The following is a 27,575-nucleotide window of genomic DNA, read 5'->3' on the forward strand; positions in this document are numbered from 1 at the left end:
TTGCAAACAGGTATCCACCCAGGTAGCAAATGAGGTCCCAGTTCAAATGTAACCAGTTCTGTGGGGGTCCCCCCACAGGGAGATTAGAGGCATGGCTTAGCAGAAAAGTATCTTCCTATCAACACATGACTCTAATTTCAAACTCCAGTGCTATTAAAAATAAATCACAAATGATATATTAAACCTTTTCTGTTTTAATGAATAGACTGTAGAATCACCTTAATAATAAATATGTATTAATTATGACAGCTAAAGGTATAAAAAAACATTTCAAATAAAAATACAAGATAATCATTTTACTCATGTAGCACTTTCAGAAAATGTAACTTATAATCTTATTCATCCATCTGCTTATAATGTGAAGTGGGCTGGTGGCTGGCTGTGCAGGGAGAAGAGTCTAGAAGGCTACTACCCAGTCAAGGTCACGGCTGTACTAGCGGTTTGTTGGGTTGTAGTAGGTTTGCTTTGAATCATGTCTTTTCTGGTACTGGACCTGTTGTCCACACTTTTGATGGCTGCTTTCACCCACTTGTCTTGCGGATCTGCACACACTTTTATGCCACGTCTGGTAATAAAACTGTGATATAAGGAAAAGATAGACAAAGTTAGCCATATTCTCCAAGCCTTGTGGTAAAGGGTTAAGATTTGATCAGACATGACAAGATCTTTCAAAACCATGTGAACACAATCCTCTTCTTCTGCCATGAAGAAGTATCTGCGGATGGTACTCAACTTCTTTGTTCATGGTTATTCACAGGTTCCTTTTCTCACAATGCTACCAAATTCTACCTAAACCAGGCATGTAAGACCATGATGTTGAATTATTACACATCTTCTTCATTTCAAATCTAAAGACACTTATCTTACTCTTTTGGATTATAGATGATGGTTTTAATGCCTTATAAAGCTCATAGTCACATTTCAAAGAGCTTGAAATCTTGAGATTTCAAACAGCTTGAGATCTTGAAAGGGGTAGAGTATGGAATCTAGTTCTTTACTTATTCTTTTGCAATGGGACAATTGATAAGTCATGACACTGCTTAAATCCCACCCTAAGCATCCATACTGTTGTGGCTGTGTGAAAACCTCCTGACCTTGGTCAGCCATCTCTAAGCCTATCCCTCAGAACTGGATGCAGTATTCATCTGGTTTCCAGCTAGACTCTTCTGTTCATAAAAAAAAATAAATGATTTGATGGGGTTTCATGAATACAAGATTCATAAAAATACTATTGGTTACACTGTAGCTTTCATGCATGCGGATCTGCTTCTTGCTACTACATTTCTGTAATTCTAGATAATCCACCATGTTTGGCTTTGGAATTTGGAAGCACTCACATGACAGCTTTCATGGGGCCCTCTTTGATGGTGTAGGTCTTGATTCTACGGACTGGCAGTCTCTGGGTTGTGAGACTCACACAGATACTCTGTTCTGGGACTTCACTTCCTACACCTAGAGAAAAAGATGAGAAGGGATAAATAAAAATAATAAAACTGTAAGTCACAAGATCAAGATAATCATTGTCTGTTCAATTATTCCAAGAAATAACTCCATCACTTTCATTCTCTTGCATATCATAGCTTATTAATAAATAATTGATTAATACAACACAGATGTACTGTAGTTTGTGCCCCAAGTGTTGAAGGCACTAGTTTAGATAGACACTAATCTTGAGTTTTCAGAAGAGATGATTTCAGATATTTATAAGCGTATTCATGCTATAAGTGTGGTAAGGGAGAATAATAACTACGAATAATTTGGATAAGGCAGCATTCACTGAGAGAGGCAGGTTGGTTTTGACTGAATAAAGATATTATTGAGTTTAATGGTAAAATGTAAAATAGAGTGTTGTCATGCCCCAGGAAGAATTAAACTGTTAATTTTAGAGAACTATCTGACATTGCAGAAGGGAAAATAACTTAGAAGAGTTCATGTTATTAAGGGTTTGGTAAAAATCGAATCTAAGTTTCTAAAAGCTTAGGAGGACAGAGATATATATTTCACAGGAAAAAAGTACCTAGCTGAATTGTCTAAAAGAATCTCTCAGAATGATCAAATTTGAACTGCAATGTAGCTGATATTGGAAGGCATTTAAAATTTTTTATTGTCTTTAAGCAGTTGTATAAAGGAGCTTCAATTCAAGATGTCAGTTTGTGAATAGAATTCATCTTCACTAATGTCACCCTGCATTATTCTCTTTATCTCTCCAACCCTACCCACCTCCTCAGGTTACCTCAGGTTCACATATATACACTAAATATTATCTGTATTCATCCACCCACCGTTTACCTGTGCTCTCTCTCTCTGTGTCCTCCCCACTCTGACAATGCATGGTTCTCTTTTGAACAACTAACTTATCGTTTGACAAGATGAATACCAGGAAGCTCAAATATGTGGAAGGGATTTTTTTAAGCAGGTAACTAAGCAAGATTGACATTTTTTTAATTCATTGTTCTTTTCTACTGTTCTCAGAACACTGCCTATTCTTTACCCTCTGCCTTTGCCAAATTATTTTCAATGCTGAACTGTGGCTGAACTCAGTTATAAGGAGGGAAATCTGCAGGTTTTCTCTCTCTCACTATTTAAGAAGCATGATTTTTTTTCTTTCCTCTGTAAAGTACATAATATACACCACTAAGGCCCAGAGAATCCTATGGTACTACAAACCACAGAACTTACTTATGCTCAGCAATGCTGGGTGTCTACACTTAGGTGCAGTTGACTCAAAGCAAAGATGGTTTTTCTCTATTTTTATCATAAGAAGATAGGCATGAGTGAGACTTACAGAGCCCTTGAAATGGAAAACTTGATACTCTGAACCAGTCTCTGGCTCATAATCTTTCCCAGGACATCATTCTCCTCCTAAAGACTTGCTCTCCACCAAAGGATGCATTTGTCATCTCAGTAAAATGTCAGCCATGGCCTGAGTTAGTGATCTTAAATCTTGTGGTTTCACCAACATTTTTAATTTTTCCCAATTTCAAGGAGTTCCAGCATTTACCTCCTTTAGTCAGCTTACCCTTTGGGGAGTACTTTTCAGGTTATTGTATTATAGTTTAAGTCCACAAAATAGGATGCCTGGAAGTCTAAAATTAAATCCACCCAGTCAGAAAAATGGCCCCTTAAGAAATGACTGATGAGCCTCCTTGGAGAGAAAAAGCAACAGCTATTTAATTCTAAAAGAGAAAATAAAGAAAGAGTGGAGGAAGAAAAGGAAAAAAAAGATGGGAAATATGGGAGGGAGGATGAGAAAGGGAAGGAAAAAGAAGAAAAGAAAAGGAAAACAGAAAGAGAGGATTTCTTGAATGCTTGAGCAGGCTTATTATAGCTGAATCTCACCTGGGTATATTTTGAGGATTCATTTAATTTTGTACAAGATATCAATCTATCTGTTAATACTTATTATGTAATTCTCTGCAAATTCAAGAAGTCTATCATAAATTTCAACATTCATAGCAGTAATAATAGATCCCTCAACTTACTTACAGGTATTATTTTTCTAGATATGACAGAATAAGCTTCCTGTCAAATTAATTTTGAATTTTTAGTTGACTTTTTAACACCGAAAACATTTACTTGCTTTACAGCATACATCCTCTAGCTCATCCCCACATGGTGATGGAACCCTCATAAGTTTTGAGACTTTAAAGACCAATATTAATGGGAAAAAGCTACAAATGCAACTATAATCATCACCATCATTTCAGTAGATAACATGACCAAAGATTACTATTTCTCAGGGGATTGGATGTGACCAAATAAATAATCTATAAATAAATCACATTTATTTCAGTTAAATCCTAGCAGAGAGTGCCCGACGTATAGAGAGAGTGTTAGTCGATTTATAGATTAAAAAGTTTAGAACCAGAATGGTTAAACAATGTATTCCAAATCACCCAATTAGGAAAACTTGGAATCCAGATACTAAACAGGAGGCTTGCCTTAGGAGAAGCCATTTACTGCCATCACAACTTGAGTTATGCCCCGAACATACTCACTAGCTCTCTTACGTAAACATTCTTCACTTACCTTCCACAAGACATTGGGAGAGACAGCAGATGGCCAGGATGGTCAGGAAGAGAAGCCTCATGGCTAAGGTTCTGCTGAACTTTGCAAGCCGAGTGTGAGGATGGAGCTGCTCAGAGCCCCTTTTTAATGCTGCCCCCCTGGAAACAGGGAGCTTTGGGGGTAGCATGATGGCATGGAAAGACTTTGCAATACTGACACTTTTTTTTTCTTTCTTTCTTAAACACAGATTCTTTTACCCTGTTCATACTAGCCCCACACCTTGTGGCCTTTTTCTGTTCTACTGTGGTTAATGTGTCAGTGAAACCAAATTTCTGCATGAAGCACAATGTAACTGTCTCATCTCAGCCCCCAGGCTTAAGTTAGATCTTCCATTGTAGATAAGCCCTCAAGTTCATGCTAATGTCATGGCTCCACTGTGGGGTCAGTGTACAGGAAATGGAGAGGAGTGGTCACTCTGTAAGTCCAGGGCTTCCGCACCATAAATCAGGAGCTCTGGTGCCCCTGAATGACTCTCTAGGGAAAGATGGGAACTGGTTGCCTCAGAGCTTCTCATTCTCGGGCTTTCCTTCTCTTTTCATTTCTCCCCTCTATACTTAGTCAAGTTATCCCCATTCCTTTACATCCCTCTCACCAGTTGCCCAAGAAACATCTGACATTTCCTACACATCTATTGCACCTACTGCAACTTGTCTTCTGCCACTTAATGGGTATATTATAAAGGATATCGAGCCAGGTGCTGGTGTCTCAAACCTGTAATCCTAGCTAGCTACTCAGGAGGCTGAGATCTGAGGATCATTGTTTAAAGCCAGCCAGGCAGGGGAGAAGTCACTGGGAGACTCTTTAACAACTCAAAAACTTAAAGTGATATTGTAGGACAAGTAGTAAAGCATCAAGAGGCTCACGGACAGCGCCCAGACCCTCAGTTCAAGCCCGGCAGCAGATAAAGAAAACAAAACAAAACAGAAAGCAGATACTAAAAGTAGTTGTATTACAACCTTATTTTAAGGAAAGAGAAAAGTATTGAATCATTTTGGCAATTGTCATTTTTAATGTTTTCCCAGTGGCTATTGATATAGCTGTTTGCATAGTGTGATCATTATAAATACTGTGTAACATAATTTCAATGTGTTCTTTTGTCTTCATAGTCCCCCCTTGGGAAAAATAAATATATATGTATGTATACACACACACACACACACACACACACACACACACACACACACACACACACACACACTGAACCTATATCCCTTATATTACTATTATTAGATCATACCAATTCAGCATTTTTTTGTCAGTTGTGGGGCTTGAACTCAGGGCCTGAGTGTGGTCCCTGAACTCTTTTGTTCAAGGCTTGCACTCTACTACATTGAACCACAGCTCCACTTGAGTTTTTGCATTGTTAATTGGAAATAAGATTGTCACAGGGACTTTTCTGCCTTAGCTAGCTTTGATCGTCAGTTCTCAGATCTCAGCCTCCTTAGTAGCTGGGATTACAGGCTTGAGCCACCAGTACCTGGCTTGGTTAAATTTTTTAATTCAATCTGATTGTCCCTTTAATAATCAGCAGTTGGAATGATGGTCATGTATCTCTATTTCTAGCTCTTGTTGAGTACTACTATATAGTCTCCCCACAATGTAGTTTCAATTTGCAATGCCACCAGTAGGATTTGAGTTATCAGTTGTACTGTAACCTTTGGGGTACTCATTGTTGTTGTTCTGTTCCATTTTATTTTATATTATTTTCTATATGTATTAATAAAATGCACTAAATATATGCATAGTTTAAAGCTTTGCATTGCCACCAGGATTGTAGAAATGAGTTTCTGTTTCCATAAAAATTATAGCTTAATCTCTAAGAAATGTTTTGTTAGTGACATTTAATTTTTCAGCCAGACTTCACTCTGAACTTTTTAACAATTTTTAATTATTGTCTACTTTCATTTCTTTGATCTGTAAATACTTGAACATATTTTCCACTCAAACTGCTCTCACTGCTTGACATGAAGTAATGTGCTTGCTTCCAGTTCCCAACTACAGATGTGTGGCAGTCCTCTTAGACTCACTGAAAAACATCTTACACACTGTTGGTGAGCATAGAAATTAGTACAGTCATAATGGAGAAAATATGGAGGTTCCTCAGAGAACCTAAATATAGAGCTACTCTGTCATCCAGCAAGAGATATGGAGAGTCAACCCAAGTGTCAATCAATGGATGAATGTAGAAAGAAAATGGAAATATGAATTCAATATCATGTTATTAAGCCTCAAAAAGGAGAAATCCTTTGGACGGGCGAAGAACAGATGACAGTAGGACATTTATCTGTTTTCCTCTTATGGCTGGTTCATTTAGAGCCTTAATGAATTCTTTTCACATAGTCAGAAATATATTACATTTTTCTCTATGAAAAGTTTTAAAGTCTTGAATTTGACATTTACAATTTCATCTTTCTAGAATTAATTTCTTTTTTAATATTTTTATTGTAATTAATAAAAGGGTTACATGATATTTGCCAGATAGAAGGTGCATTAATTCACATACACTGATACCCTTTCACATGTCTTGGTCCCCATTACCCTCCTCCCCACCCCCCCATCTTGGTTTTCCTCCCTTCCCTATCCAATTTCAAATAACCAAATACAAATATATCCAATATATCAGATAACAAGGTGAAATATTGTAACAATATGAGATAACCAAGGGACAGCAAAAGAGATGAGAGATAACATAGTATATTAAGGACAACAATCATTCATTATATGGCTTTTGTTTCAATATCCTGGAGGTCCTTTCAATTAGCTTCATACTATATAGCCTTATGTATCAAGGTTTTGCTCTGTTGCAAATCTCTGCTAGTAGAGCCCAAGATACTAGAATTAATTTCTGAATGAAGGGTGAGGTAGAGAGCTTCAAGGCAAAATTTCCTTATAGAAACCATCTTTTTTCTAACTCTAGGTTTTAAATAGTTGCACCTCTCCCCACACCATCTGTTCTGTAGTAAAGTCCTACATGGATATACATCCATTTCAGGTGCTTTCTTCTGGTCTGATGCTTAGTTTGTCCTTACCATTCATATAAGCACTGTACTGTTCTGTACTCATTGGTCATTAGCACAGCAAACCCCTTTTTCATTCTTTTCCTTCAGAAATATCTTGCCTGAAACTCACTAGTGATCAGAAAAATTTGATACTAAGTTGACCATGAGACTTCACTTTCAAATGGCCAAAGTTAATTATGATAATAGTACCATTTATGAAAACAGGTTGTTATTCATGGCAATGGGAGCTGTGACGGCATCTACATGTCAAAAATGAATTGTTCTTTGAAAATATACCTTTTGCATATCATAAAAATCCAGAAATTCTGCTTCTAGATGGACACTTAGAGAATCTCAAGGAGAGACACATATATGTGCATTATTTCCATGTCCCAGTGCTTAGACTGAGAGCAGATGAATGGCAGTCTATTATGCAATTTAATTAATTGAATATATTAATTCAGGTGTAGGCCAAGGATGATGAAGCCTGCATAATCATATCATTAAAATCAAACGTATTAAAAATAAACACAAATATTCAGAAACAGTTGTCTATCTTGGATGTTTTCCTCCAAAAGTGACACAGGAAGCAAGGTGCTTCTCCACTTGAATAATGTCATTTCTTACAGCCTAACAGAACAACCCAGCATGGGGAAGGCTGCCAACTTCTCTCACATCTCTCCACAACATCTCTTCCCAGTATTTTGTTGTACCTAATAAACCTACCCTAACATACATTGTAACCCAAAGCCCATGGGTTTGGGCAACTATGTATTATATAGTTGGTATTTATATGTCCTTTTCATACCATACAGAATAGTTCACTGCTCTAAAAAGTAACCTGCGCTCTACTTATGAATTTCCTATTCCCTGGATGTCTCTGGCTAGCACTAATCTTTAATGATTTCAGCAAGACAAAATTTCTTCCCCTTGTCTTCTTTCATTTGCTTATACACATTTAGTATCTTCATTGATTGATAGTTTTGTTTCGTTCAAGTGCAAATATATATTTCAGTGTATAGATGTAATAGTTTGTCAGTTATTCAAGCTTCCAACAATATCCATATGTAAGTTTTTGTATGGACAAAGGTATTCAACTCATTGGGGTAACTACCTGAACACCAAGGATGAATCATATGGTAAGACTGTGTTTAGTTTTGTAAAGAACTGCTAGAATGTCTTTTGTCATATCATTTTACATTTCCACCAAAAATAAATGAACATTCCCTTTGCTTTTCAAACTCATCAGCATTTGATATTGTCGGTGCTTTGGATTTTGGCCATGCCAACAAACATTTTCTAGTCACTTGTATATCTTTTTATTGAGGTATTTTTGTAGATTTTTAAATAACGTTATTTATTTATTATATCTAATTCAGCAGTAATTCTTTTTTAAAGATTTTATTAACATTGATTTTTACATCATATTTCAGATGTCATGTTTAACAAACAAGTATTCAAGAAAGGATTCTCTATATACAATCACTGGCACATAAGATTTTGTAGATCTTTTGCCCAGTTTATTTAATTGGATTATTTATTTTCTCATTGCTGAGCTTTAAGAACTTTGTGTATTTTGAATAACAGTCTCTTGGCTCTGCTAATGGCTAACTGTAAAACACTAGAACTTTCCCAAGTCTGTTTCTTATTTTGAATGGGAACAATATCTATTTCACGGGGTTGTTTTAGAGAACAAAGTGACATTATTTTAACAATGTTAATTAAGAATAGTAAGTCCTTGCTTACTGAGTTTTTACATTTACTCTTTACCTAATATGCCTAGCAGAAAAGGTAAGGTTTATGGTTGATGTCTTCATCAGCTTAGAATCAATAGTAGCAAAATAATTAAGTCAAAAATAATTAAATATGTTAAAACAGTACAAGAAATTTTGCATAATAAGCTGAATTTTTGAGTAATAAAGCTTTATGATATAGAAAATAGCTGCATATAATAACTAAATTTAGTACCACATCCAATTGAAAGAAGGGATCAGTATATCATGTGACCAAGCTAGTATGTATGTCAGTGTATCGTGATGCTGAGGCATAACTAGGATATAAGTTGCATGTTTAGTCTATTATTGGAAATATTTACTATGTTAATTCTAGTTCATTCAGAATGAGTTTTCTATAGAAATAGTATTTCTAGAGACAAAGACAAAGGTATATGGTTTCCTTGTTTCTATTGAAAAATAATTTTGCTTTTTATTTTTATATGCATAGCTCATGACAATGACAGAAATTTATTTGAAAAACAAAAGAGCAACGGGTTTAGCTAAAACCATCTATAATGCTAGTAGCCAGCAATAACCATTTCCAACATCTCTGTATTCATCTTTCAAAAATATTTCTGGGCAGAGTCAGGTATAGTGGAGCATGTTTGCAGTTCCAGCACACAAGAGGCAGAAACAAACGTACGGGAGAAGGATGTCAAATTCAAAGTACAAATTCCAGGCCCATTTGCACTTAGTACAACTTTATCTCAAAAGAAGTAGGCAGGAAGGCAGGAAGGCAGGAAGGCAAGAAGGAAGGAAGGAAGGAAGGAAGGAAGGAAGGAAGGAAGGAAGGAAGGAAGGAAGGAAGGAAGGAAGGAAGGAAGGAAGGAAGGAAGGGGGGAGGGAGGCAAGGAGGGAGGGAAGGAAGAAAGGAGGGAAGGTAGGAAGGAAGGCAGGAAGGAAATTTCCAAGTTGTGAGTTTTGTTCAGTGGTAGAGCGCTTAGCTTGCATGCCTAGAACCCTGGTTTCAATTTCCCAGCACTACAGTGTGTGTGTGTGTGTGTGTGTGTGTGTGTGTGTGTGTGTGTGTGTGTATGTGTGTGTGTGTGTGTATGTGTGTGTGTGTGTTTCATATACATTGAGGCATATTTATGTCTCAAAATTGCATACACTGTTTTTTTCATTCATAAGTGTATTTTGGGCTTATAGAATACTTCAGCATTTTAATGACAACACAAAATTCTATTAAAAGTATATCATAAGGGCCAGGAGTTTGGCCTAGTGGTTAAAGTGCTCACCTAGCATGCACAAAAACCTAGGTTCGATTCCTTGGTACCACATACATAGAAAAAAGAGCCAGAAGTATTGCTGAGGCTCAAGTGGTAGAGCTCTTGCCTTGAGAAAGCCCAAGGGACAGTGCTCAGGCTCTGAGCTCAAGTCCAGGACTGGCAAAAAAAAAGTATATCATAAATAATTTTAATTATTCTATTGGTAGTTATTTAAGTAAACCACCATGTAGATGGTTATTACCAAGCCTTTGTATTTCTGTGAATGTATCCAATCATTTCTAGGCAAATTCCCCAAAGTGCAACTGCTGGATTAAATACAGCAGTGTCCATGGTGAAAGTCATTTTATAACTAGAATTCACCACCATGCAAAGGAATAAAAACCAGCCCGTGATTATTTGGGTAAAGTAGCACACAATCACAGTAAGTGTTTATAGTAAAAGCTCTGGCAGCATTTTAAAACACCTGCTTCATTGGAAGAGAGCACTAAGGATTATGCAGACAGAATATGAAGGCAATTCTCACCACTGTTTTCTTACTAGTTTCCTCCATCTTCCCCTCCCCCTCCTCTCCCTCCCCTTCCTCTCCCCGCCCCACAGGGACAGGTATGCACACACAGAACACAAAAGCAATAATGCATTCACACATACACACAATTGCCAGTCTTGCTTATAAGTACAGCATTGAAAGCTAATGACATCACATTAGTGGAATTTATAGTGAGTCTGTGTGGTTTATTGAAAGTAACCAAAGCTACAGTAAAATTTTGTCACCAGTGGTGATGAATACTTTCAAAACCATTAACCCTTAAACTCAAACCACCATCAAGCACTTCTTAGAGGCTAAACTTGGTCACATGTATCAAACTTTCTCCTGCCATTTCTGGCTTTCTAAAGTCAGTGATCAGGTAAGTCAGAATGCTTGTCTCCTTCGATCCGCTTCCTCCCTGTTTTCCTAAGTTTGGACACCCAGGCTATGAAAAGAGAAGTTTGAAAAGCAAAGGTTTATTTTTGAAAGGAGGAATTTGACTGGACTTAGGGAGAAATGATGGGGGGGAATAACTTCATTAGCAGGGGAGCACCTAATGATGTACTTAATGATGTACTTGCATTATAAAAGCTCTACACTTAACTCATTAAAACGATGTTATCTATATTTTCCTCATTCTTCCCCCTTCACTGTCAAGAACTGCTACTGAAAGAATCACCATGGTATGGGAAATCAGAAGAATCATCCATTCCAAAGGCCCTTAAAAGAAACAATTCTTACTGCTATTCTGTAAAAGCCCATCATTTTTCAATTGAAATTACACTAAGTTTTTATTTTTTGGTCAGTCATAGGACTTGAACTCTGGGCCTGGGTGCTGTCCCTGAACTCTTCAGCTCAAGGCTACCAACCTGTCTCTAGAGTTACAGCACCACTTCCGGTTTTCTGGTTATTTAATTGGAGATAAGAGTCTCACAGACTTTTTAGTGTCCAGGCTGACTTTGAACCATGATCCTCAGACCTCAGCCTCTTGAGTAGCTAGGATTACAGGCCTATCTTGCCCAGCTTGAAATTGAACTAAAATTTTATGACAGAAAATTTTCTACAGACAGGTAGATAAAATAATGCTTGATAGCTCAAAGGAAGAGTTGAAAAGTAAGAAATATTTGGTTCAAACAAAGAAGAGAATCTTATGAAGGAGACTATCTTAAAGTACTAGAAAGTTATTATCTGTAATATATATGCTTCACTGGATCAATCTAAGATAAATGGGATAAAACTATAGAGAAGAACAATTTAGCAATTGGATTTAGCCTAGTTGCATGAAACTAAAATTGAACTTGAAGGGTTTTATAGAAAATGAGACAGTATGTAGACATTTAATCTCCCAGTTAAGACAGAAAGTATACTTAAGTTGTAGAAATATTTAGTTTCAAACTTCAGAGAACCAAGTGTATACTATTTCTATTTGTGAAATACCTATCTACAAAAGACTATCTACTGCAGTAGTTCAGAACCCAGGTCCTAGAATTAGATTGCAAGCCTTAAGTTTGGTCACTTAATAACAATGTGGCCTTCTGTTAGTTACTTAATGCATTTACTCTCTCTGTGCCTCAGTTTCTCAATCTACATTAAATGGAGGCAATAAGGCTAAGTACCTCATGGACTGTTAGAAGAATTAAAAGAATTATCACATACAAAGTAATTAGAATTGTTCCTGGCTTGTATTAAGTTTCCAAATCATATTAATGTTATTAATTTAGTGTTATTATGACACAAAATCTTAATGAATGCCTGAGAGTGAAAGTTCTTGAAAGAATATTTTAGAACTATGTAATATGAGGAAAATTGCCAACAATTCAGTAAAAAGAGAACAAAATATTGCTATTTTTTCAATATCTAGATAATTGCATGGGAGGTTTTGTCTGATTTACCTCTATCTCTACCTTCCTTTTCAGTTTTTGCTGTTCAAAGTTAACAATAAAACACAAAACTCTAAGCAGAAATGCTCTGGTCCTACGTGAGTTGCTGTTTTTTAAAACTGAGAAATGGATGCTGAACTGTAAGGCAGGAACCATATCTGCTGCTCTATAAGAGCAGATTTTTAATCAAAGTCACATTGTATCCATGCTGTAGTGTGTTCCTACAAGACTTGCCAGATTTTAAACATATACATACATACATTTATACATATATACATACATACATTCATACATATATACATACATACATACAGATATATATTCATATATTTGAATTTCAGAGAAACAACAAACCATTCTACATATTGCATGGGGGCATTCTTAAGAAATGTGTTGTTCAACTAAAATCTAATGTAACTGGAGACCTTGGGTTTTTTATTTGCCAAATCTAGCAGCCTAATTTCCAGTTCAAACCAAGACGCTGTGATTTACCTCAGGCGATAGTGGCAAAGAAACTACCACTTTCCTGTTAAATTTTGTTTTCCAACCAAAATATATTCTCATTACTTTTCTATTACAAGTAATTATAATCTTATTTGTGAATGACTTTTCAAAACTCCACACATAAGCACAGCAGTGTTTCCTAGTTGATTCAATAGAAACTAGTAAATGAAAAGAGAAAGCAGGATAAATTAGCTTCTATTTTTCTCTGTTTTCTCTAACACAGAGAATGATTTCCAAACTGAAGAAAGAAGCAGCACTTAAAAAGCAAATTGAAGTTGAAACTACATAGTAAATATCAAGAAAGAAGTTAGACGTTATTATGAATTCATTGTAGACCAAGATGAATTAGGTCGACCCAGTTTCAATAGCACAGGTCCTACATTTTCTCTGCTACCACAACTGGGACCATTAATTTTCCCCTTGGTCTCACACTTGACCACTAAAAAATTCTGAACATAGAACTTAACCACAGCCACACACCTGTCATGCTAAGGCAAACCCAAAATAAAGGAGAACCCCTACCACCCACTAATGAAGCCCATACCAGACCCCTAGCTACAAAGCAAATTTACTCCATTACTTGATTCTCTCTAGAATCACTTTATTCATGGCTTATTCATGGTGGGTGTGAGAATCAGCCATTGTTGAGGAATAGTGACTTTTAGTACTGATTGAGTTGTTGGTACCAGAAGTGAAGTCCTAAGGAAACCATCTCTGGTGCCATCCTGGTTAGCTCTTGCCTATGTTCTTTCTGAGCCTAGTCCTTTGAAAATTCTGATAATTTAGTGAACTACTCAGTAGCTATTTGGTCTCACAGTATCAAGAAATAGTTTCTTTTTTATTTGTTTCTCACTGCATCTATGATTCAGTCTTTATTCTATGAAGCTATCCTATACTATGGCCTAAGGAATGCGTCACGAATTTGCATGTCATCTTTGTGCAGAAGCCATGCTAATCTCCTCTATGTTGTTCCAACTTCAATATATGTGTTGCCAAAGCAAGCACTTAGATTGTATGTTTCTGTAATCCTAGAATCTAAAGAGAAAAACACCTAAGCCACTGCCCTGCAAGACCAGACAACCCCAGTTTCCAGGCCATGGTTGTTTCTCTGTTCTTATACTCTCTGTAGTTACACACACACACACACACACACACACACACACACGCGCGCGCACACGTATGAGAGCTTTGTGCAGTCTAAATCTTCCTGTACATGCAGACCACCGAGATGTGAAATTATTGACTCTCAAAGGTATATCTGCCAAGATTCCACGATGCTTTGATTTACCCGACTCTCATAGCAGAATCTGAACTGACTTTGTGCCATGTTGTGAATATGGGTATGCCCCTTCCACCCAAAACTGAGCTACACCTTCTTTCTTTCTTCTTGCTATCTATGTGCTATTGGGTTTTCTTAAGTAAGCCAGTGAATGATAGATGAGCTGTTGTGGGTCATGCTATCCAAACAATCATGCAAAATGATGTGTTGTCTGAAGATAGACACTTTTGAGTGTGGAGATTCTATGAGTTCCAAAAGCGACAGCGTTCAGTCTGACCATCTTCTAGAACAGATTAGTAAACCAATTATTTGTGAGTATTAAGAAGAAACCACGATGAGCAGAAATTAGGTTATAGTCACTAAAAATGTCACATAAATCTAATTATATATCCTTTAAAGCTTTTTATTGTAACAAATAAACCTAGCTTTGAAAATGTCAGACAGCTTTTAAAAGCAAAAATTTAGGAGTCTTGGATCTACCCAACCTTGGTTCACAGCTTGCTCCCAAGAAATAGTATAGCTATTTCTTCTGTAGCCATAAAAAATTCATTCTCTCTCTCACTCTCTCTCTTTCTGTCTCACTTTCTACATTAAACCCATCTTTCCAATAGTGAAAAATAGAAATTATTCAGTAACTTTTTGTTATCATGAATATGTAAGCATTGCTAATGGAGAGCAAAGCAATACTCAATTATTGCATGTCTTTTGTGTATGTTTTTGCTTTTCTTGAAGCTGATATTTTTGCTGTCTCTTCTTTGTCTTCATCTCCTCCACTTCTTCCTTTTTCCTCCTCCTCCATGTAACCTCCTTATGGCTCCTTCTTTTCATTCATTTTTTTGCCAGTCCCAGGGCTTGAACTCAGGACCTGAGCACTGTCCTTGGGCTTTCTCAAGGCTAAAGCTCTATCACTTTGAGCCAGAGCACCACTTCCAGCTTTTTCTACATGTATGGTAATGAGGAATCAAACCTGGGTCTTTGTACATGGTAGACAAGCACTCGACCAGTAGGCAAAACTCCTGATCCCTTCTTTTCATTCTTTTTTAAACAAGTTCTTTTTGTGTGCCACTTGTTGACCTCAAGCTCAAGATACGCTTGCTTCAGTCTGCCAAGTGCTGGGACTATAAACATGCACCTCTTGACCAGCTACTTGAAGTTTCTAGTTGACTTTTCCTTTAAACTTCTCTTGTCTCAAGCAACCCATTAACCCTAACTTTTCCCACCAGGTCCCACACATGGCAGATCATGTAAGGACCGTCCTTATTCCTCAACACCTCTTCTGCTGCCACCTTAGAATATTTGCATTGAATCTTTACGTCATCCTGGGTCCCCTTAAAATATTTGTCTTAAATACCCAACAAAAAAAGTAGGAAAAAAAAGTAGGGCTAGAATGACTCAGTAAGATGGCCACCTTATCAATAATAATAGTTATTAATAATAATAGGTATTATTAATAATAATAGGTATTACTATTATAACAATGTAAATGTCTCATCAATGGTTTTGCCATGGAGTAAAACAAAGTCGACGTTTTTAGTGAGTACTTGTACATTTTGAAGCATAAAAGGACCCTGGGACTCTCCTCTTAGATCTCCCAATCGGGTCAGCGATTCAGAGTTGCCTGCGTTTCATTTCTTTTTTATTTCATTATTTTATTGTATTCTATTTTTATATGTTTTTATTGTAATTAATAGATAGAAGGTGTATTACTTCACAAACATGGATACCCTTTCTCATGTCTTGGTCCCCATTTCCCTCTCCCCACCCCCACTTCTCATCTTGTTTTCCCCACTTCCCTATCCTATTTCAAATAAGTTGCCTGCCTTTCTTTGCATTGCTCGGTAATACTAACAGCAGCCTGAGCTTCAATCAACTTTGCAAAAGAATTAGGATAAGAACAGAGAACAGAGTTCCTATTCCTAAAGCCAAGGTGGGATAGTAATTAGAATTGTTGAGGCTCCAGTAGAACTAGTTTAGACAAGAGACTGTTACAATGATATAAGGTTGCTCAAAAACAACAGGCCCCCCCCCCCCCCCCCCCCGCACCCAGACCCAGGTGGCAATGTGAAGGACAGCTGGGCAGCTGCTCTCTTATTCTACTCTGTCACAGTAAAACATCTGCATCTTCTGAGCCATGGCAGGCCTGGAATGCCACAGACATCTGGCTTCTGCTTTCTCGGTTTGAAGTCCTAGACAGATTACAAACAAAATCCCTTAGTCCTACTCTGAAGTCCCCAGGGAACCAAATTCTGAATCAAATGCTCATTCTCAGATCAATCTTCTAGAGACTTTCATGATTGGAATGTGGTTATTTTCATGGAAACATTTGAATATAGTAATAGATCAGGTCCTTTCCTGAAAATCCAAAGAAGAATCAAGTAAATGGCCTCAGGCATGGTGGCTCACTCCTGTAATCCCAGCTACTCAGGAGACTGAGATTAAATAACAAATGTCCAATAAAATAAATTTACCAAAGAGCAAACCAATCAACAGACAGAAAAATAAGGAGAGACACAAAGGTACATTGGAGCTCAAATAAAAATATACAAATCCATCAAGTAATAGACAGGGAAAATCTGGACATGTATTTGTTCCAGAAAAGTTAGTAACTTTCTGAAAAGCTATTTAAGATGGGAGAGAGACAGGTACAGAAATAGAATAAGAATGATAAGAAAGTTTTGGACCTTAGCTCTGATTTTTCAGGTACCTCTTCTCAAGAGTGAATCCATGAATAAAATTAATAGGAAGAATAGAATTAATGATTATCCTCTTTGATTTAGTTCATACTTCTGTATGAACTTGTCTAGATTTCATTGCTACTTCTTCATTTATGTCATTGTTGGGTCACAGCTCTGGGTCTTCTCCCACGCTGTTCCTATAGCCTGGATCACCTTCCCCTCATGTCAGCCAAGTTTACAATGCTTTTTTCTACCCATGAGCATGCTTGCCTTGTGTCCACGGGCAGTAAATTAAACTATTACTCCGTACCCAAACCATGACCCTTGAATAAGTTGTCCTCTATCCCAGTTAGGTCTTAGCTGTGCCCTATATCATCTACTCCCTGATATTAGATGGTACATACAGAGAGATGTGTATTTCCTCATGCTGTTGTCCCTTTCTCTCATTCACGGATGGATATTGTGTTTCTTAGTGACCACCAGGCGTTAGATGTTACACTAGTAGCACGTTCAGAGGAACAGAAGATGATTGATTTCTTGATTCAAGAACCTACAAACTTAGTTGGCAGATCATCAATTCCTCTTTCCCTTGCTTACATTCTGATCCATAAGTGGCAATACATTATTCCTTGAGCTCCCTCATTACTTCTGTTTCCTCTCCACTTTTCTCTTTTGACCAGCAAAGAACCAAGTAACTCTTTTTGTTGGTGTGGCATGGGCTAGACTTTTCCTCTGCTTGATATATTGCCTGACAGGAGACTTGGTGACTTCCCCACCCTCAGGACAAGAATGTTTGTGGTAGACCACTGTGAAGCTGAGGTTGGGGAGGTAGGAAGTGGCGGGAGGAGGAAATGGTTTCTATTTTGGATGTGTTAAGTAAAGGAAAGCTAAAAGCCAATGGGGGGGAAAACATGTCTTCAGCCCCCAACTTTCTCAGCCTTAAAACCTGTACTCATTAGACTTTCCATGGGAGATACCCATTCACAAATGATTGTGCACCACCACCTAGCCAGCAGGCTGGGGAGGGCAGTCCACGTACAGTGGGCTGCTCATTGAGGGGTCTCTACCGTGCTAGTGGAAAAGATGAGCTATGTCCCATTCACCGCCACACAGGCTCACACTGTGACACTTTCATCATGTAGTTGCATCATTGATGCTAGCTTACAGCCTTCTAGTTCAACATGTTTGCCGTGTACTTCATTTGGGGTGGTGTGTGTAGCAAAGGCAGACTCTTATCTTGTGATGCCCTCACCTCAGCTGTCACTTTCATGAGGATATCCTTGGCATCTGCTCCATGTCAGGCTGGCTGGGACACTCCCTGAGCATATCAAAAGACTGTGTTCATCCACAGATAGCAAAGGGGCTTGAGGGCCAATCAGGGTTACACCTCTGAATAGTTATTGTAAGACAAGGTTATCCATATAGGCAACAAAGTTGCTGTGCTAACCATCCTCTTCCATCATCTTATATTTGGCAACAAATCAAACACATAGAGATTTCCACTTCAAAATATTTGTGATCACTGTGAACATTTTTAATCAAAGCTGTAATGAAGTCAGAAACCAAGCAAGTGAGTGGTAGAGAATGAAGCCAGAGAAGTGACAGAGAAAGACGATTGTGGATCTTATTGCATAGATTTACTTTGAATAAGAATTAAGATAAGTGGAAGCAATGTGTGAGAACACGTTACATAATCTGATCTAAGCTTCAACACTGTGGCTGCTGGGCTGCTATAGATTGTGGCAGGGAAGGGACTAAAATCAGCCCCGGGAGACTAGTTAGGAGTTGCTGCAGTAATGCCAGGAGGAGGATCAAGCAATACTTCTATTCTGAAGGTTAAGATGGCACAATTTGCTGATAAACAGAGTGTGGAATAGCAGATTATGAGGAGAGGAAAGGATGACATCAAAGCTTTTCCTGAGAGACCTTAGAAGAATAATGTTACTGTTAATAGAGATGGGGACATGTAGGAGTTGCTGGCTTGGAAAGAATATCAGTTTAGTTTTTGAGCATGTTAATTTTGAGATGCCTAAGACACATGCAAATGTAAATGTAAAGTAGATGGATGTATAAATCAGGAGCCTAGAGGAAATGCCTGAGCTAGAAATAACATTTTTAGAGTCATTGGAATTCACATGGCACTTAAAAACCATGTAAATGGCTTGCAAAGAATACTTAGAGTAATAGGAAATGACATAAAGGGAGGGATATAAGGAATGATCCTTAGGATTCTCTAAGTCTACTCATTGGGAGATAAGAAGAAATGAAGAAGTAATCAGAAAATAAGGGGAAAATCAGATTCTGGTGGTTTTCTCAAAACCAAGAAGGAAAAGCATGGGAACAGAGTGAGGAGTTTAGTCAAATAATGTAGATATATCCCAAAATCAAGACTTGGAAATGACTGCTGGATTTACCACCACATGGCAATTACAAATAATCATGAGGGGGAAATTTTCAGAAAATTTCCCAAAGTAAAAACCTTACTGAAGAGGGTTCACTGGGAGAAAAGTTAAGACAGTCAAGATAGGTCTTTCTAGAAAAGGAACAGCCCTACTGGCTTTGAACCATGATTCTCAAATCTCAACCTCCTGAGTAGCTAGGATTATAGGCATAAGCCACCATGCCTAGTGCGTTATATATAAAAAGTTTAGGGCCGGGAGTTTGGCCTAGTGGTTAAAGTGCTTGCCTAGCATGCATGAAGACCCGGGTTCGATTCCTCGGTACCACATATGTAGAAAAAAGCTGGAAGTGGTGCTGAGGCTCAAGTGGTAGAGCTCTAGCCTTGAGAAAGTCCAAGGACAGTACTCAGACCCTGAGCTCAAGCCCAGGACTGGCAAAAAAAATAAATAAATAAAAATAAAAAGTTTAAAATATGATAAGAAATGAGAAAAGGAATAGCCCTAGATCACACCTGTCTTATATGTATCACTCTAGAAGCAAACAGAAAGTGAAAGGAGGGCTATAAGAGAGTTTATATATATATTTAGGCATGATTCAGGTGAAAGTTTGGCTGTTAATGCTTAGGGCATCACCCACATCTATTTGGTAGCCCTATAATAATTTGAATTCACAAATATATGTCCTTTGAAAAAACAAGTTGTATAAAAACTTCTTGGCTCAATTAATACACACTAAAAAGTGAAAATAGGAAATAAATGAACTCTCGTGGTGTGGTGGGTACCATCAGGATGAGGGAGATGGTAGAAAGTAAATGGGGATTGATATTGGTCTAAGTTGTGTATTTGCATATATGAAAATAGAAACCAGTTGAAATCATTTTAAGGGATGAGTAGAAAAGGAAGAATGATAGCAAGGGGTGATAAGTATGTATGGAAATGTCACAACAAAACAGTTTTACCCCTCTCTTATTTTTTCCCGCTTTTTCCTTACCAACTCCCCTCCCCGCAAATTGTATAATTTATCTCCAATAAGTGTCTAATGAGTGTCAGTGTTGAATTGGTTTACTCTTTGCCCCTTCGTTTCTGTGATTTCCCTTCCCTTCCCTAAATCAGATAAACTTATATACAATACAAAGGATACAAAAATCAAAAACAGTGACAAAGGGAATAAACAAAGTGGGAAGGGGGGAACAAATAAAGAAAAAACAAATAACTGCAAACAGTACAATAAAAAACCTCCTGTTTCCATTTTTTGAAATCCATTTCAATAAGCATCATTTTATGGTTATGGCATACAACTGAACCATTGTGATCCTCTCCTAAGAATATTCTCTTTTGTCCTCACATTGTGAATGCTTTGTTGTTTAATTAATCATGTCCAAATACAATTATTTGCCTTATACTATCCATTGGATTAATTTGTAGATTTATAGAGAGACTTCTCCAAAGTTGAAATAGGAATGGCTAATAGAACACCTGTAATCCTAACTACTCAGGAGGCTGAGATCTGAGGAGCAAGGTTCAAAGCCAACTGGGACACAAAAGGACCTGAGACTAGAATTAACCCCTAGAAAATGGGAAGTGGGACTTGGCTCAAGTGTAGGGTGGGAGCCTTGAGCTAAAGAGCACAGGGACAGTGCCCAGGCTGAGTTCTAGCCTCATGACTTACAAAAAAAAAAAAAAAGAATATTAGACACATGAAGAAATGCTCAACAATTCTTGCCATAAAAGAAATGCAAATCAAAACAATATTGAGATTTCACCTCACCCCAGGTAAAATAGTCATTGTCAAGTAAACTAATAAGAACAGGTACTGGTTAGGAATGTCACCAAAAATGACCCTGTTGATGGAAATGCAAACTTTCCTCCAAAGTTAATAAACATGGAGCTTCCCTATGACCCAGCAATCCTATGCCTGGGCATTTATCCAAATGACAAAGCAGCACTCACTGAAGCCACTAGCACCACCACATTCATTGAAGCATTATTCACCACAGCTAAGATATATAGAATCAACCCAGATGCCCCTCAGTGGATGAAGGATCAAGAAAATGTGGTGTATATTCACAATGGAATTTTATACTTCCATCAGAAAGAATGACCAATTTGTAAGGAAATGGGAAGACTTGGGGAAAACAAAAACCATATTAAATGAACTAAGCCAAACCCAAAGAAACTTAGGCTACATGGTTTCCCTAACTAGACTACATCTATAAATCTACAAGTTAAATTGGTTCTTGGTATGAAATAAGGGAAACAAATAGGGAATACTTGCTAGAATCCATAAAAAGTATACTCCTTCCAAGTATGGTCTCAATAAAAATTTTATAAGTAGACGTTAAATATAAATTATCTGTTTTTGCAAGTTTTTGTTAACTTGTTTGTTTGATGAGGTTTTGTTATGTAGCCTTACTTCGAACACAGGATTATCCTATACATAGCTTCACCTCAAACACAGAATTATCCTATCTCAGCCTCCCAAGAGCTGAGGTCACAGCCATGAGCCCCCATAACCAGCAGATCTTGGATTTAACAAGAAAAATATTTCCATTAATTCCAGAATTAAAAGGAAACTCATCTCTAGTCTTGGACTGAGCCTTTTCCACCTATTTTAGCTACCACTGATTAGGATTTGATTTAACCTAAATAGTCCAAAAGCAGTCCAAAAGTCATATGTCTATGGAGCATGGTCTTCCTATTAGAAATCACCATTGATTGTCAAGGTTATCCCACTGAAGTAACTGCCTACATCAGCAGTCACTTTCACCAGTTTTAGCTATTTCAGTTCATGATGTCACCATAACCAATTCCTCCAAACCAATATCACTAGCAAAGTTGTAGTTTCCTACCAACCTGCTATCTAGCTTTACAGTGTGACATTCAACTTCTCCCTATTGCTTCTAATCTTTCCCCAAGCTAGGAGTAAGGGAAACGGCTACATAGTTACTATCAAGTTACTCTTCCAGATTCTTGGTCTCAATTTTTTCTCTATAATGACTTATATAACAAATGGAATCATTGTTCTTACTGCAAAGCTTTTCTCCTTTCTATTAAATACTTGACATTGAATCCATTTCTCCCTATCACCAAATGCCTTAATTTTATTCCTTTATGGCCTGTTTCAATTATTCATTTATTCATATTATCTCCCCTCCTGCGAGTGATTTTTTTTAAATATCAAAATATTTTAAAGAGAACAAGTAGTTTTTGGACTTCAATTACTTCAGAAAAGCCATGTGGTATGAAAAATATTTTATCTCTGTTCTTCATTTACAAGTACCTATACAAATACACACAATTAAATGTGTTAAAACATACAAAATACAGCTGAAATTGCTTTTACTGGTGGCTGATATTTACTAAGCACTTACTCTATACCTAGCATTCTCCCAAGCATTCAATTTGCATTATCTTAGCTGATTCCCCACTTTATTTCTGACACATGAGAAATTGGAAAGGGTATGGCATTTGTCTAAGTTTACATAGCTAATAGATGACTGATGAAAGATTAGATCCAAAATGATTTGACTTCAGAGTCTGCTATCTTAGTAATTTTCAGCTTTACTACTTGGTCCTGATTCCTAAATCTGGCTTAATTTGTGAAAAGATAGACAGACAGACAGACAGACAGACAGACAGACAGACAGACATATTTGTAAATGTGTGTATATATACATACATATTTAATTTTTATTTAAATTTCCAAGAAAACTTATCACTTATCTATATTGACTCACAAACAAGCTACAAAACAAAAAAAAAAAACTCTCCCAGATGTGATAATGTATATTGGTGGAAAGAGTTACAATGCATTGAAGCATTATGTTTCTAAAATTCATAACAATTTTGCATTTCGTTCAACACAAAGTGATATAAAAGGAATATTTTCTCTTAAAAGTCATAAAATGCATACATATTTGTAAATTAGATGACAGACATTGTAAGGTTGTCATTTTCCCACAAATATGTGTAATTTCAATGTGGAAATTTCCAAAAAAATGGGAAGAAAAGAAATTTTCTAATCTTATTTTTAAATTTGTAGAACTGAACAATATTCATATGTAGTTGGAACAAAGTTGAGAAAAGAAAAATAGGACAACTTAATTGAATATGAAGATATAAAACAAAGCTGTGGTGATAAAGCACACACTAGCATTAATTTAGTGCAAAAAGCCAGAACAGTGGAAAGTTTAAAATCATATCTATAAAAACATACATATGTGCACACACAGAGAGCAGATGAAAATAAGGTACATTATTCAGGTATCTGGGGAAAACTTTGTGTTTATTCTGCAGGAAAATTATAAGATTCTTACTTATTTCATACCATATATAACATACCTCTGATTAATTAAATGCTTAGATTAAAAACAAATACAGAAAGAAAGAGAAAGAAAAAAATAAAGGAAGAGAAGAAGGAAGGAAAGGAGAGGAGGGAAAGAGGAGGTAAGAAATGGGAGAAACATCTTATTATCTTTAGATAGAATAAAGATACATGATCACATCTCTCAAAGCATAACTTGTTTTTAAAATCTTATATATGCCAGGTGCTGGTGGCTTATGTTTATAATCTTAGCTGTTCAGAAGGCTAAGACCTGGAGAACGGAGGTTTGAAGACAGGCCTAGCAGAAAAATCCCCAAGAGTCTATCTCCCTTTAACTAACAAAAAGCCAGATGGGAAGTGTGGTGTAAGTGGTTGAGTACCAACTCTGAGCAAGAAAGCTGAGTGAGAATGTGAGGCCTGAGTTTAAACCTAACACACACACACACACACACACACACACACACACACACACAGATTCTGTCTCTTATTTCAAAATTAGTGATAAGCAATTCCCTTACCGTTCCCTTCCTAGTGTGTTTAACTTTCAGAAACTGCCTTGTTCCTTTATTTGAATTTTGGTCTTAAATACTCACTTGACAATGCATTGCAAGGGGCAGATAGATAGATGTCCATTGGGTCTGCCAGTCTGTATGCAGTATCCTGTACAGCACTAGGTCTGCATAATAGGTAAGCAATAAGTGGGCTCTTGCATCTAATGAGAAAACAATTTAGGCAAGATAACACAAATGTCAGTAAAGTGACAGTGTCAGTAAAGTGACTCGGAAAGAAATACAGCAGACAAAGATCATCATGTAGCATGATGTCATAAACTGACTTACCTAGAGCTAGAATGAACACTTTCATTAATCCTCAGATGGGTAGAATACTCAAAACAAAGCTTTCAGCTTACCTTCAGCCATACTGAAAATGAATATTCGGTTTGATTAGAAAAGGCATTAAGGACAGGGGCAGAAAGTATGTATGTTCAAGAATGCCAGTCACAGGTATGATCTGGCTCTGGTTGGCCATTAGTTCAGTTCTGAATCTTCCAATTCTGGGGATAGTGTTGCTATCATCACTTGAGGGGAGCAAACTGGTTCATCAGGCTACAGGGTGCAGTTTGGTTATCAGAGGTAAATTGTCCTCACTTGAGAATGACCTGTTTGTTCCACAAGGCTCTTCTCCTTAGTAGTTCAACCCTTTGTCATAAAGATGTTCTCCATCAATCCTCTCTTTCTTAGAGCCCAAGGAAATTGCAAGGTGACTGTAGAGTGAAAGCCTTAGAGGAAAAAATAAAAGCAGACACAAAATGGAGGCAGAGGTGTCCGGCTTTCCTCTTGCTTGTATTTAACTTGGTAGCAGCAATAGCAGATTTCAGTACCTTTCACAAAGACACTATCAATAGACTAAAAATTAGGTCATCTGTAGGGTGAGAAGGACATTTGTTTTTTATTCCAGCAGAAAATTGTGTTTAAAGTTCTTCCTCAGGACCGAATCTTAAGATGAAGTCATGGTCCCAGGGTTGGGAGAAATTTAGTGATTATTTTTGACTTGTCGGGCCTTGTTTACTAGCCTGGGTAGTTAAGTTACATGTCTTTTGTTTCTGTCTAAAGAGATACTCAAACACCCACCCTGTGGCATTCCACAGGGCCACATAGTCCAGTTATCTTTTCACTGGCATGGTTAATCACAATGTTTTCTCTCAGAGACCTTGTGCTCTCATCTTCCATTTTGAACTTCCCTTTGCATTTTTCCCCATAGTTTGTAGCTAACTGCGACTCATCACCTTGCATGCTGTGTCAGAAGCTCCAACAATTCTCAAGGGTTTCTACATTTTTGCTACAGACTTCTGCAGTCTGGACCTCCTTTGCTTACAGAACCACCAGTGTTAACTCTATCTAGACTACCAACTTTACTCAGTAAAGGAGCTCTCTCTACCCTCTACCAAGCCAGAAACGGATTGAATTCCTGTAGGAATGACAGAGCTCTCTTGATTTTGTCACTTGAATGCTTTTAGGGATAATTAAGACAAAAGAATTGAAAGTCCTTCTGGAAGGACTCTTGTCTTTTCAAAAGGTTCTTTCATCCTACCAGGAATAGCCATTGAGGGAGTGTGAGGCCAAAGATGGTAATGAAGATCGACTTATTACATTCAAAAGGTGATTAGTGACACCAAAATACTAAAGGAAGCTTTCAGAGGAAAGCAAGCTTTGTGCCAGTGTTAATTTGGAGTTTGGGAATATAAAGACACATAGCCAGCCATTCTATATTTCCATACCTAGCCTTGTCGAAGAAGGAGCTCAAGTAAAACCTTATACTGATGGTCAACACAAAGTAAAAGTATGCAGCTCCCTGTCTCTTGGACTTCCATGGAGGGACTTGTCCATATTGAGTTCTACTGTCTGTGAGAAAAACTCTATTCCTATTTATCTTCTGACTTTTGAAAATAACTTCTCGTAAGTGTAATGTGCAGAGGGGTTATAGGTAGGTAATGAACACATTTCCTTTTAAACCCTCGTTCCCCCCCAGTCTTTCCCCTCCCGACTTCCCAGCACCCCCAAGTTGTACAAGTTGTTTCTGATATAGAGTCTAGTGAGTATCACTGCTGAATCTGTTCACCCTCTGTTCCACTGTTTCTGTGCTTCCCCTCCTCCTCCCCAAATCAGATAAACTGATTTGCATGGAGATCCAGTGACAGTGGCTTTAGGTTGGGGAAAGTTCTGAGGGCGAGGGCAAGAATCTCAGGAGTTATGATCGAGAGACTTTGCAGGAAACTGAGGATGTTTATAGTCCTCTCCAGCTGGAAGGAAGGGGTTCCCCACTCTTCCACTTCCCTCTTCCCCAACCCCGGTGCTTATGCGAGGAAGGTTCATGAAGGCCTCAGGACCCTTCAGCAGTGATCCACCAATCCCCATCCCCCACTTCGCCTTCTGCCTTTCCACCCATCCCAATCTCAGGCCAGCTGCCTCATAATGCTTTTGTATGGAGGCCTGTGGATTTACAGCTCTTTCATATCCTTTACTTTGTGTGGTCTTCCCAAAAGAATCACAACAGGGGAGGAAGAGTATGATGTGTCTATTTCATTCAGGAAGAGATTGAGCTGCAGGCAGGATATAGTGACTTGTCTGAGCCAGTCGATGTATGGCAGAGAAGAACTCAAAGCAGACTGAGTACCCCTCACCTCATGCACAGAACTCTCATACACAGCCCATCAAGCTGCCAAGACGTCAAACAGAGCAACCCTGAAAAAACAGTTATCAATACCTCATGAGCTCTAGAAAGAAAGGTGGCACTGCGGAGTTCTTGGAAATTCCGAAGGAATGGTGACCTCAAGGCCTGCTGCAAGTGTCTTTGAGATGCAGCACTCTTTGAGATGAAGCACCACCTGAAACTAGTGCCGGCCTCCCACAGAAGCAACACAGAACAGACATGGAGCAAGACTGGAATGTTTAGCACATGCCTGCCAGCTTCCAAGTGACTGAGTAAAGATTCTATCAGCAGTGAAAATGATTTTGTCTCAATACTTGCTTCTTGCCTCTGACTCCTGGAGACAGACGTGGAGAAGCTGGGAGACGAGAGGACGCCTTCTTGAACAGAACTCTTCAGAGATGATTCCATGTGTGCAATAGGGCAACAGAAGAAGATGGATATCAGACCTGTGAGTTTTCAGGGCAGAGCCTAGAATCATTTTGGTACTATTTGAATTGTATCAATGACCTGAAGTCAAACTCAACCTGCCACCAACAGTCTGTATGACAATGAAATTGAAAGTTCAGCCTGTGTCCTAGACCAGAAACCTAACACCAGGGATTCCATCCATGTCATGTCCATGTACTCGTGCCAACAGACCAGGTGAAGGAGAGTCACTACACTGCACCAACACATAAGGGAAAAGGGAAAACAAACAAGCACCGGCC

The 27,575-nt window shown here is 37.8% G+C and overlaps 1 protein-coding gene and 1 non-coding gene across 3 annotated transcripts; both read right to left on the reverse strand.

The window, feature by feature from the left end:
• Nucleotides 1-213: 213 nt before the first annotated feature.
• Nucleotides 214-27,355, reverse strand: LOC150057814 (lymphotactin-like). 2 transcript variants are annotated; one of them, XM_090339787.1, is made up of 4 exons: nucleotides 26,923-27,355; nucleotides 24,252-24,370; nucleotides 1,338-1,452; nucleotides 214-577 (listed from the first exon to the last, which is right to left on the reverse strand). In XM_090339787.1, exons 1-4 carry the CDS (start codon nucleotides 26,925-26,927, stop codon nucleotides 409-411), a joined length of 408 nt encoding a protein of 135 aa, XP_090195913.1. In that variant the 5' UTR covers nucleotides 26,928-27,355; the 3' UTR covers nucleotides 214-408. The 2 variants fall into 2 exon arrangements, with proteins under 2 accessions (XP_090195913.1, XP_090195912.1); XM_090339786.1 differs by lacking the exons at nucleotides 24,252-24,370; nucleotides 26,923-27,355 and adding an exon at nucleotides 4,030-4,507.
• LOC150057815 (U6 spliceosomal RNA) lies at nucleotides 13,880-13,986 on the reverse strand. Its single transcript, XR_016536947.1, has one exon. It is a non-coding gene; the product is annotated as a U6 spliceosomal RNA (small nuclear RNA).
• Nucleotides 27,356-27,575: the final 220 nt, after the last annotated feature.

Source organism: Megascapheus bottae, chromosome 10 (genome assembly GCF_031878675.1).
Source record: "Megascapheus bottae isolate mThoBot1 chromosome 10, mThoBot2.hap1, whole genome shotgun sequence".
Taxonomy (NCBI): Eukaryota; Metazoa; Chordata; class Mammalia; order Rodentia; family Geomyidae; genus Megascapheus; species Megascapheus bottae.